The sequence below is a fragment of the Monodelphis domestica genome, chromosome 3 (assembly GCF_027887165.1).
Source record: "Monodelphis domestica isolate mMonDom1 chromosome 3, mMonDom1.pri, whole genome shotgun sequence".
Taxonomy (NCBI): Eukaryota; Metazoa; Chordata; class Mammalia; order Didelphimorphia; family Didelphidae; genus Monodelphis; species Monodelphis domestica.
This window is the reverse complement of record NC_077229.1, coordinates 440,063,787-440,076,140: the sequence shown is the minus strand read 5'-3', so window position 1 is coordinate 440,076,140 and position 12,354 is coordinate 440,063,787. Positions and strand designations below refer to the sequence as shown.

General features: G+C 38.7%; 1 protein-coding gene across 1 annotated transcript in view; it reads left to right on the top strand.

Annotated features, from left to right (window-relative positions):
- The window catches only part of SLC45A2 (solute carrier family 45 member 2), a 53,657-nt gene that overhangs the window by 24,633 nt on the left and 16,670 nt on the right, over positions 1 to 12,354 (top strand). Inside the window, exon 5 of the mRNA XM_007487494.2 lies at positions 11,577 to 11,700. Coding sequence (XP_007487556.1) covers positions 11,577 to 11,700 — 124 coding nt within the window. The remainder of the gene's footprint in view (positions 1 to 11,576; positions 11,701 to 12,354) is intronic.

Below are 12,354 nucleotides of genomic sequence, written 5' to 3'. Positions count from 1 at the left end.
GAAGATCTTTAGATTTGTGATTCCCCTTAAGGCAGAAAAGATTCTGGCTATCCATAACAACCTGGAAAGCATGATTAAGGCTGTGTTTGAGCAATTGATTAAGGAAAAAGGGCTAGATCAGGTTATTGGCAAGGACAATGGGCAAACAGAGAATGTACCTAAGGAAAATGAAGGTGACAGGGACATTGTGTCTGCTAGTGAACCTGAGAAAATCTGTCCATTAAAAAAGGTCACTAAGATATCCAGTAATGCTGGTATGTTACACTCCAAAGCCCATAGACAATTCACCCCACAGGAACTGGAATCCATAAAAAGCCGTTTCCCAAAATTTGTAGAAAATCCTTTCAAATCTCAAAAGGAGTTGAAATGTGCTTTCAGGATCTTTGATCCTGATTTTGAAGATGTAGAGTTCCTACTATCAGAACTGTTCAGCCCCCATGAACAGAGACAATTCCTGGAGAAGACAAAATCTGATAGCAATTTAACTAGCTGGCCAACTGTGGAGCAAAGGGTAGATATGGACTTTGCTAACCCTATTTGCATGTCCTACCTTAGAAAATGCAGGGAGGACTTGCTATAGGCCATAAAACAATGCTGTTCAAAACCAAATGCATGGGATAGGTTTGACAAGATCTTGCAGAATAAAGGGGAACATCCTGCCACATACATTGACCATCTGTTAGATGACAGATTCAATTTTGGGAATAGAAGTTGATAGTGAATAGTCTGCTAGCCATGTCTGTAGGCAATTTCTAGGGGTTGCACACCTAATTTGAAAAATTTCTTCAAGCACTATTTCCCTAAGTATAACTCGGTTGGCCTGATTAAACTGTGTGAGGTAGCAACTTACTTACATGATAGTAATTCAGAACAAAATAAACAAGTTCAGGACCTAAAAGAAAAATTAGAAATGACTGAGAAAAATTTGAAGCAAAAGGAGATTGAAGAAGTCAAGAGACTAAACACAGTTAAGACTTACACAACATCTAGTTACAAGAAACATAGTTACAGACAAAAACCAGTGCAGAGAGAGACTAGGGAATGTTTCTTTTGTCACAAAAAAGGTCACTTGATTAGAAATTGTTTTTTAAAGAAGAAACATGAGCTTAACAATAAGAACTCACAAAATATACAAACTAGGTACAAAAGGTCCTCTTGCTGTTCTCATTGCACGTTAAAATCCTCAAAGCAAGTTCAGGACTTACATGAAATGCAACAGGCTATAAAAACTGGAGCAAAACCTAAGTACTCAGATATGGCTAGGAAAGAGTTATGAAGCCAGACCTATAAGATATATAGTGTGACTAATGGAGATAGAAGAAATAGTGAGAATGAGGCTGCAGTTAAAGATAACAGAAAAAAAGTTGAACAAAAACCTAGCCCATGCATTTGGTTTTGAACAGCATTGTTTTTTGGCCTGTAATAAGTCCTCCCTGCATTTCCTTAGGTAGGACATGTTAGTAGGGTTAGCAACATATTTTGGGAAATGTCTCTTTATGGATTCAAGTTCCTGTGGGGTGAATATAGGCTTTGGAGTGTAGCACACCAGCATTACTGGACAGCTTAGTGACTTCTTTTAGTGGGCAGATTTTTTTTCAGGTTCAACAGCACAGTGTCCTTCCTTGTCACCTTCATTTTCCTTAGGTACATTCTCTGTTTGCCCATTGTCCTTGCCAATAACCTGATCTAGTCCTTTTTCCTTAATCAATTCCTCAAACACAGCCTTAATCATTCTTTCCAGGTTGTTATGGATAGCCAGAATCTTTTCTGCCTTAAGGGGAATCACAAATCTAAAGATCTTCTTTACTTGGATTAGAGTTTGAAGGACAGCCATAAAGATCACATACACTTGAGCCAGGACCTGCCAGAGTGCCAGTTCATTTTGGAATGGCAACTGCAAAAGAGACCTTGTCATGTTGCCAATATAATCAATAGATTCCACAATCATATGGGTCATTCTGCTGTACAATATGTGACAGACCCAGAAACAAGTGATGACAGCAATGACCAGAACTCCAGAAACAACTTGTCTGAACATTGTTTTTTTCTTTCTTTACTACTCTGCCTTTCAAAGGATTGTGGGGTTCAGTCAGACTTCTGGGGAACAGGTGAAGAATTCTTATTTCCTAGGCTACCTATCTCAGAATCTAGTCTCCTATCCAGAAAAGAGAAAATTCCAGAATGAATTCAACCTTGGGGATTGCCTTTTGAATAACAGCAAAGTTCAAGAAGTCAAAGACCCAGCTTTCTAGAGAGGAGGAAAGTCACTGATCAGAATTCCCCTCAGAGAAATTAAAAGGATTCCTCATGTACCCTTTGTAGCCAGAGGATCAATAAGAGTTAAAGCCATTTTGAAAGGAGGGGAAGATGGATTGATCAATCAACAAACATATACCAACTGCCTATTATGTGCCAGGCCCCAGAGATACAAAGGCAGAAATGAGTTAGTCTGACATCCCAATGAGTTTACAAGTAAGAAATGTCCATAGTAAATCAGGACTTTGCCATTTTCACTTTCACTGAGTTATTTAGACAGCCAGTGCAGGTTTGATGAGAAAGAGATTTGCTGTCTAACAGCTCTGAAGTGTGTTTCCCTGCTAGGGGAACCAAAGCCTTAAGGGGAGGGGAGCATTGTAAAACTAAAATTTTGTACCTATCTTTTGGGAGACATAATAAGGAGACTAATGTTAGGGTACTGGTGATTGAGCTGCTTTAAAATGTGATAGCCTTCTAGGGAATCTCAACACTGGATAGCAGTATGAGTCAGGGAGATTTGTGGGACCCCATAGGAAAGTAGAACTATTAAGCTTTTACTGTATGGGCAATGCTAAGTTTAGTGCTTTCTGGGAAGGGAAGCTTATAAGGCTATTTGTAGGTTTTATGTTTTCTCTTTCTGTTCGTGGGCTCCTGTTAATCCTTTGTATCTTCTGCATTTTCTCTGGAGTTAAATGGAGGCCATTCTCTGCCCATACATACTTACCTCCTTTGGAACTTATATGAGAGTGATTCTACTCATGTCAGTGGAAACAGATATAAAACTGTATTTGGAGCTCTTCTTGCTGTACAAGGCCTCTTCCATTATGGTATGAGCCATTTTAACAGGTATATGACTCCTTGTTAAAGTTTTATTTGCTATTGATTAACAGAAGATCGTCAAACAAAGTGATGTAGCTTCATTTTCTGTAACTTCATTTATCTGACATCTGGTAGAATTTTAATATATGCATAAGAGAAACCTCAGTGGAGGAAAGCCATTAAGTCTATGTTTTACACTACTGAGTACATATCTTTTTGTGATTAAAAAAAAATACAATGGCATCTTCTATTCTATGTACCCCTCAGTCAATTATGAGACCTTGAAGATGTGGTCCACAATGGGGAATCATCTCTGAAAAATATATCCCTTCTCTTCAGATATGTTTTATCAAGGATTCCTTCAATGCTTAGGTAATTCTTATGAAATCTTCTAGAGGTAAGAGTGTAGAGACTTGGAAGAGTTGAAGAAAAACTGAACATATGGGTTGGTAGTTGTAAATGTTTTCTTAGTAGTATATTTTGAGAAAGGAGATTTATGATACTTTACATTGAGTGCATCAGTGTATCTCTCCTGTTTGAGAGATATTGAAAATCTATTTCAAAAATAAAAAAGTTTTTTTTGTGTTTTTTTTTCAAACTTTTCCTTCTGTCAGTAAGAGCTAGGCAGTTGGAGTTAAGTGATTTGCCCAGAGTCATATAAGTAAGATCCCTTTAGGTTTAAATTTGTGTCACCTCTAGTATGAATATTTGTAAGACCCCCATGCAAGTCTTAAAGTGCTATTGAATTATTAGTTATTATTGTTAATTTCTATTTCTTCATATGAAATATTGAATATTCAAGTATCACTGTTGAAATGTGGTGCTGATGAGAATGAGTTGCTATGGAAACACGGACAAATCTATTACAGTTTGTATTTCTTTATTGCCTACTTTCCAGTTTCATGCTTAAATGATCTGGGCTTGATCTGATAAGTTTGAGTCTCCTGCCAAGTTTTTCTATAGGATTATTTTTTTTCTTTCACTATTTTTGCTGTTTTGTAACATATATTGCTCATAATATTCTATCATCTCTTTGCAAATAAGCTTAGGCTCAGTGCTGTTGGGTTGGGGAGAAGGATAGGATCCAGGATCTGGATCTGGGAATTCATTGGTGTAGGAAATTGCTCTCTCCCAATGAAGATTGGTACATTCTCTGTCAAAGAAGCATAGTCTTAGGAGAGTCATAGACTGTAGCCTTAGAGAGTTGCCTAGAGTCCTGAGAGGTTATGGCTTGCCTAAGGTCTCACAATCAGTAAGTCAAACATAAGACTCGGATCTTTTTATTTCCATTCCCTTTCATTTCACCTATCTGTGTTGGAAACAGATGGTTCTAGGCCTAAGGTAGAGTGCCCTACCTCTATTCTGTCTCTGTGTGTGCCTTTGGGTGTAACACAGACAGAGAGGCAGAGAGTTTGCGCTTGGGTGTTCATCTGCCATGAATGCACTCAACTGGGTCTATGTATGGACATCCTGAGCTTATATCTGGCATACTAAATCCATGAAATATGCTGGGGGAGGAGCTTACCATGAAATTTTCCATTGGTATAGTATCCAGGTGGGTAGGTGGGAAGGCTCTACTCCAGCCTCCAGACCAGGGAGGCATTAGCTTATTGGTTGCCATGACTGAGAAAATGTTCTATTGAAACATGGAACCAGCTAAAGAAGAGAAAATCTTCTGGTTTAATTTCTAAGAATATTCGATGCTCTTGAAGTGACTCTTTCTCTGGATCATACATTTTTGACCTGCTCTGGAGATTTTTCATGAGAAATATGAATAAGGTCTGTGTAGAGGGAGGAGAGGTAGTTGTTGACTTCTGATAGGATGACTTCTATTTTCATTCTCAGGTTTTAGGTCAATACATTTTCCAGTACAATAAAAGTTATAGTCTAACTAGCTTATTTATGTCCAGAAATATCTGAATAGGGACCCAAGTGAATCAGTGTTTCTGCTGCCCATTTTGTTCCAAAGAGGGACTGTACCAACTATTTTAAGAATTGTAAAAGCATCAGTAGGAAAAGCAAAAATTCAGGGGGAATATGACAAACTAGAGTGGAAGGAATAGATGGGTTTACAATACCCAAGTACTCTTTTTTGTCTGATGGGTGTTTGAGCAAGTTTGTGAGGAGGTGTAGCCTGGGATGAAAAAGGCAAGAAGTGGTGGCTGAAGCTCATGAGAAAGTATAGTGTGAAAAGTGAAAAGGTCACTGAGGTTGACGAAAGAAAACTTGCCACTTACTACTACCTGTGTGCTACTCAGTGGGCAAATTGCTTCTCTCCCTTGCTCTCAGTTTTCTCATCTGTAAAATAAGGGAGTTGGACTAGGTGACCTCTCAGGTACTTCTATTCCTACATACTATGGTCTGATGAATTAAAAAAAAAACACTACAAGTACATGGTTGTTGCAGGTGTGCCTCCTCCTATTTATGTATTCTTTCCATTTTAGCTTGTCATGCATCCCCCGCATTCCAGCTTTTCCCACTGATGCTTTTATAACTATTAAAATAATTGGCATTGGCTCCAGGGGGCTGTTTGTAGCAACGTGGTATTCTAGGCAGGGGTTTGGGAGTAAATTAAATTGTTCTAACAGATTGTACCAAGTTCAGTGGGTCATGAAACACCTCATAGATGTTTGGAAGACTGCTGGGGTATACCACAGTCCAAAGAGCATCATGTGAGACTCAGATGGTCTCTGGTTGACTTGAGATGCTGCTTTCCAATCCCTCCCCAACCCCTTGTAGATTCATATAAGGTTGTAGATAATAAAGAGTATTTCGCAGAAACCCTAGAATAGGAAACCTCTCATTTCTCCTTTTGGGCCCCCACCCCAAATTTGATAGATCTCATGCTCTTATTGAACATCATTTTTTTGTTTTTTTTATTTTTTATTTTTTCATTTGGTCAATTTCAAAAATTATTCCTTGGTTACAAAAATCATTTTCTATTCCTCCCACCCCTCCCATAGCCAATGTGCAATTCCACTGGGTATTGCATGTGTCCTTGACCAGAACCCATTTCCATATTGTTGGTGTTTGCATTAGGAGGTTCATTTAGAATCTACACCCCCAGTCATATACCCTCGACCAATGTAATCAAACAGTTGTTTTTTCTTTGGTGCTTTTACTCCCACAGTTTTTCCTCTGAATGTGGATAGTGTTCTTTCTCCTAGATCCCTCCAGGCTGAACAACATCATTTATAAAGTTTACGTGACTTACTTTTTAGTGGTCACTAAAATACAGTAAAGTAACTAACAGTTGGGTAAAATAAAGCAGGGGGCAGCTAGGTGGCATATAGGGTATCAGGCCTAGAGTGAGGAAAACTCATCTTCCTAAGTTCAAATCTGGCCTCAGACTCTTACTAGCTGTGTGACTCTTGGTTTCCTCATCTTTAAAGTGATCTGGAGGGGAAAATGGCAAACCACTCAAGTATCTTTACAAAAAAAACTCAAAATGGGGTCACAAAGAATCAGAGGCAACTGAAAAATACCTGATCACAAAATAAAGCAATTTAATGGCATAGTGCAGAGAATACTGGGCTTGGAGTCAGGAGAACCTAAGTTTAAATACTGCCTAACACACTTACTAGCTGTATGATCCTGGGCAAGTCACTTAACACTTCAGCTGAATTTCTTCTTCTAAAAAATGGGGATATTAATCATAACTGCCCCACGAGTTGGGATAAGCATCAAATGAGAACATATAAAATACTTTTCAATCCTTGAAGTGTCATATAAATGTTTATTATTATTCTAGCTGTATCATAGCAACAAACACAGAAAAAGTTTCCATTAGCCAATGTAAAGAAGCTACTTTGCCCAACTTATTTCCTTCCTAAACATCAAATTGGTGAAGATATTAAGGAAAGGGATTGAGAGTTTGGAATTTGTCAAGGTTAGCCCAGCAAGCAAATAATCACAGAAGATGGATGGAGAAGAACCATTAGAAGTAGGCTCTACCTTCTGTTTAATCTCCCTGTGGTTGGAGTTTTCATAGTAGCCATCAGGCCATTTCAGGCTCCACTTGGTCCTGCATCCACCAAGATATCTGATTCCATCCCAATGGTCTTTCACTTCATTAGTTCTTTCCCTGTGGATCTCATCTGTGACTATTCATAGCTCTCCAAGGCCCCCCTCAGCTTGTTAGTTGCTGTTCCCAGCTTGGGGTACAAGAGAAATGTCAGACAGGGTCAAGGCTGCAGTGCTTCAAGGCTGTGGCCCATTTCCGCCAAGAGTTCCCCATTTCAGAAGCCTTTCTGTTTCTGGTCACATGATAGGGCTAACAAAGAACCTCTGGCCAGAAGGAAGAGTATAGCATCCCTGCCCATGAAAAATCACACTCTCCTGCTTACAGAGGTATTTTAAAGTAGCACTGAACGCTTTCCCACAGCATCTGTTAGTGCTGAAGGCTCAGAATGCCACATTTCAGCTGGAAGTAAACTAGACTGCAACTAAGAATGGGGCTCTTAAGGGTAAAAATGAGAAGAGAATGCCTGTCTTCATGCATGGTGGGACACACTCCAGTAGGGAGAGCTGGCAGCTCTATCGGTAACCCATGGTGACACATTGGAGATAGGTCCAAAACCCAGTGCTTCTTCTCTACCTCATTTTCTCCTATTGTTTGGTGGGCAGATCTTGATATGTTCCAAACCTTCAATCTTTTTCCTTACTCTTTACCCAAATCCACTGACTGGGAAGAAGAGTTAGTGAAGGGAGCAAGCCATTCAGGCAAAAGTGGCTTCTTTGCTTACTTGAAAGCTTCCCTGTAGTTTCTTGGTGTTTGTTTTTAATTGTTGCAGCTTTTTCAGTTACGTTTCCATATTTTAATAAACCATGTGGTTACTAAAATATTCAACCTGCGAATGAGTTTTGAACAGCTAAGTGGTACAGTGTATAGGTGAGGAAAACTCATCTTCCTGAGATCAAATCTGGCCTCAGACTCTTATTAGCTATGTGACCCTGGGCAAGTCATTTAACTGCTTGCCTCAGTTTCCTCATCTATAAAATGAGTTGGAGAAGGAAATGACAAACCACTCCAGTATCTTTGCCAAGAAAATCTCAAACGGAGTCACAGAGTCTATCACAAGACTGGCTAAAACTTTGAGGTTGGCTAACAAGAGCTAGAGATTTCCCAAATTGAGGGTAGGGGCTCAAGACTATAGATGAGATTTCCTATTCTAGTAATCTTGGTGAATATTCTATATTTTACTCAGATATCTACTGAACCTAAACAATTGCTGAGCACCAGGAGCAGCGTAAGCCAAGGTGAAGGGTAGTCTAAGAGTATGTAGGATGAATTCCCTCTAGTGAGAAAAAGCAATACTTCAACTTTTAGGACCTTATTGAGGGTAAGAGAAGGAAACAGGCAGACTTTCACATGTGATATTCCATAGTAGACCACATCTTTGCACAAACAACTAAAAGGTGTAGAGAAGACAAGATCCTATTGTATTTATTGTTGGTTGACTATGTAAAAAAAAAAACAGAACAAAACAATATTTGTTCCAGTCAAGCAAAATACCACATTAAAGGCTTTTCTCCAAGAAGTGTCTCTTGTATGTATCAAAATTATACAAGGTTCCTTATAAGACAACTGTTTGGCCATCCACTGATTGTCGGCGACAGCTGAGATATATAACAAGAAAATATGTGTTCACCGAGGATGTTGGCCAGTCTCATGGAGGTCTACTGTCAAAGAAGGATTTCCCATAGATGGTGAGATACTCCAGGTACTTCTATTTGTAGATGATATAGTGCTGATTGTATCCATTCCTGGAACACTGCAGGGCCTCCTAAATGACCTTTGTAATCACTCATATTTGGCCTAAATATCCACAGAGGAAAAAAGCAAAAGAAAGCTATCTACTGCATGGATTATGATATACAGTTGAATAGACAACTTATAGAGTTCATCTATGCTCTGAATGAACATTGTGAATTGGAAGATTAAAAATTAAATTAAAATTAAAATTAAAATTAAAAATTAAAATCCACATACTTCAAGTATTCTATTCTCATAAGAATTTATTAATTAATAACTTGAAGAAAAAGGAAAATGATAGCATTAGCAAAGAGAGAGTTGCCCAGATCGCCAAAAGCAGGAAGAGAAACAGGAGGAAGAGTTAAAAGGTGGGGTTACAGCAAACTTTTTTGTACAATATGTAAGGATGCTATGTGGATGAAGGGAAAGGATTCTGGGAGATGAAGTCCAAGGGATCAAGATTTCTAATTACACAAAAGGGATAATTATCTAGGCCCAGAATTCAGCAGGAAGATGAAAATAGGCTGGATTGCCTTTGGGAAAATATAAAATTCTCTTAATGACTCCAAAACTTTCCATTGAGACAAAGGCTCAAACATAAATGCTCTTCCCATGATGGTGTTTGACCAAAGTCATGGCCATTCGACAATGAGTCATGAAATACTACACTTTGAAAATAATTGAAGATGATTGTCCAAAGGGCAATGGAGAGAAGGCTGAAACATATTAGAAGTGATTATGCTGAAGCAGTGGTGCCAAAGATACCACTTAAGAAATGTAGAGCAAGGAAAAAGAAAGTCCAGTCATAGAGCAAGATTAGGATATCTTGTAGTAAACCAGTAAAAAGTTTGTGCTCCACTGGCATCCTCAAGGGATCAAAAGAATATGAGGCAGGCTTCCAGGACACGATGAAGTTCTAGGAGGACCTGGACAAAAGGTACAATGGACCAGATGAGCATGAATGAACTGCAATTTGTGTCCCAGGTTGGAATGTCCACACTGATGAAATCATGGATCCAGTGGAATTTTAGATACTGGAGAAACAAACTGGTAGTAAGATGCAGAAGGATTAGTTTGTTTACTGAGTAGAAAATAAGAAACACAAAGTAAAGGGGTCCAAAGCGAAGAGGCAATTCTAAGGGCCAGAAGAGGACCTCAGCAATGAAGTATCCATAAGATCCACTGGGCAAACTGAGCACAAACTAGAATTCAAGAGTACCAAATATTTGTCTGACAAGGTCTGTGTTTGAACAAAGCAGATACATGTAATGTATCATATTCAATAAGGTGAGCTTACCTGTGTATTCTTTTTAAACCTTTACCTTCCATCTTAGAATCAGTACTGTATATTGGTTCCAAGGCAGAAGAGTGGGAAGGGCTACACAATGGGGGAGAAGTGACTTGCCCAGGGTCACACAGCTGGGAAGTGTCTGAGGTCAGACTTGAACCTGGAACTTCCCATCTCTAGGCCTGGCTTTCAATCCACTGTGTCCTCTTAAACCTTAGGTATGATGCTAATCCTGTCCTCCTTGTTTCTCCTAATGAATCTCAGTGTGATCATTTCCCAGCCAGGGCCAACATTTTTTTTTCTTTGCCTGAGAGGTGACAATAGAAGTATACTCAACCTAACATCAGGGCTGCATCTACCATTAGGCAAAGCTTGACTTCTTATTCAAATAAATATCTCAGTCTAATCCAAACATCAGGCAACTGACACTTACCTACAGAATACTATTGCTCAATAGAACATAAGCTTCTTGAGAGATGAGATTGATTTATTTTCATTAAAAAAAACATACCCTTTTTCTTAGAATCAATAGGCAGAAGAGTAGTAAGGGCTAGGCAATTGAGAAAAAGTGATTTGTCCCAATTCATATAGCTAGGAAGTCTTTGAGGCCAGATTTGAACAGATATTCTGGCAATCTATCCCCGGAATTCCTTCCTTATCTGCCCTTGTTTCATTTTCATTTTGACACCTCCAGTTATTAACACAGATCTCCCTCTTTCTTTGACTAGAGGAGCTGAAAGTGGCCTTAGATGATCTAATCTGCTCATTTCATTTTACACATAAGAAAATTGAGACCTAAAAATATCAAGTGTCTTGCCCAAGGTCACACACAATAAGTACCAGAGCCAGGTTTCAAATGCACATCTTCCGACCCCAAGTCTTGCCCTCACATCATGAGTAGGGCCTTTCTAGAATTTCTGCTTTCAAATTTATAACAACATATATGCCATTTTCAATGCAGTATAGTAAAGACATTCTAATAGGAAGAAAAGGTTTCTTTCATCATATGCCAGTCTGAGTGCAATAGAAAGTGTAAGTTGGAGAATTATAGGAGAGAAGGATAAATAGTAGGGTAGGCAGACAGATTATGATGGATCTTCCTTGATTAGAAGGAAAAGGCAACTGAATTTTCTAAAATAACCAGTAGGCACTGAATGATGATTTTCTAGAAGATGGTGATAGAGGTAGTATTTCAGAAAGATTAATCTGTCAGCAGGATATATTAGAAAGGGAACAACATAAAGGAAGACTCCAAGCATAGCATTTTTTCCCCTCAAATGTTGCTTAGCAGGCAGACCTTTTATTTCCCAATGGCTACCTTCCATCCCTTATTCTCCTGCAGACTGTATGATAAACAAAAACAGTAAGTTTTTGTAAGTATTTCCAGCATTCTTGGGTATATGGATGCCATATTTACCATATTTATGTTTACTCAGAAAAGTGAACTCTCTGTTTCAGATTGTGTACCATGGTGATCCTTATGCTCCACACAACTCTACCAGTTTTCTCATCTATGAAAGAGGAGTGGAAGTTGGATGTTGGGGCTTGTGCATCAATTCCGTGTTTTCTTCATTATATTCTTGTAAGATAATCCTTTTCCTCCTCCTCCTTCTCCTCCTCCTCCTCTTCCTCCCTTCTCCATCACCAACACTATGAAAGGCAGGCACAGCCTGATATGTCTGTTAAGGAGTACTTTTGCCTGCTGCTTTTAAAAACTCTAGATCCTGACATGAGATATTTAAGTCACCTAGGTAGGGAAAAAAAAGGAAAAAAAAACCTTCTTCAGAGCTTACTAAAAGATCTCTTCCCCTCATATCTTTTTAAAAATTTAATTTGTATTGAGCTCTTTTGTTTTAATATTACTTTCATTTCCTATATCTTTCCATGTTCCCCTATCCAGAAAAGGCATCCCTTGCAAGGATAAGGACCAGACCTGAAATTTCATCAATATAGGGAACTCCTAAATAAGGCAACCTCCTTTTCCATTGCAGATCAACATCTTCTCCACAACTTTTGCTCTTAATGATTTGTCTGGATCCCTGAGAAGTTAAGTGCTTTGTCTAGGATCTCACAGCAGTATGTGCCTGTGATGGGACTTGAACCCATATCCCCACGACTTTGAGAATGGTCAGCCTTATAAAGAGATTTTAAAAGATAGAGAAGAAAAAAACAATTCAGCAAAATAAACCAATACATATACTGAATCTTATGGTAAATAAATCATATTCATAGTCTT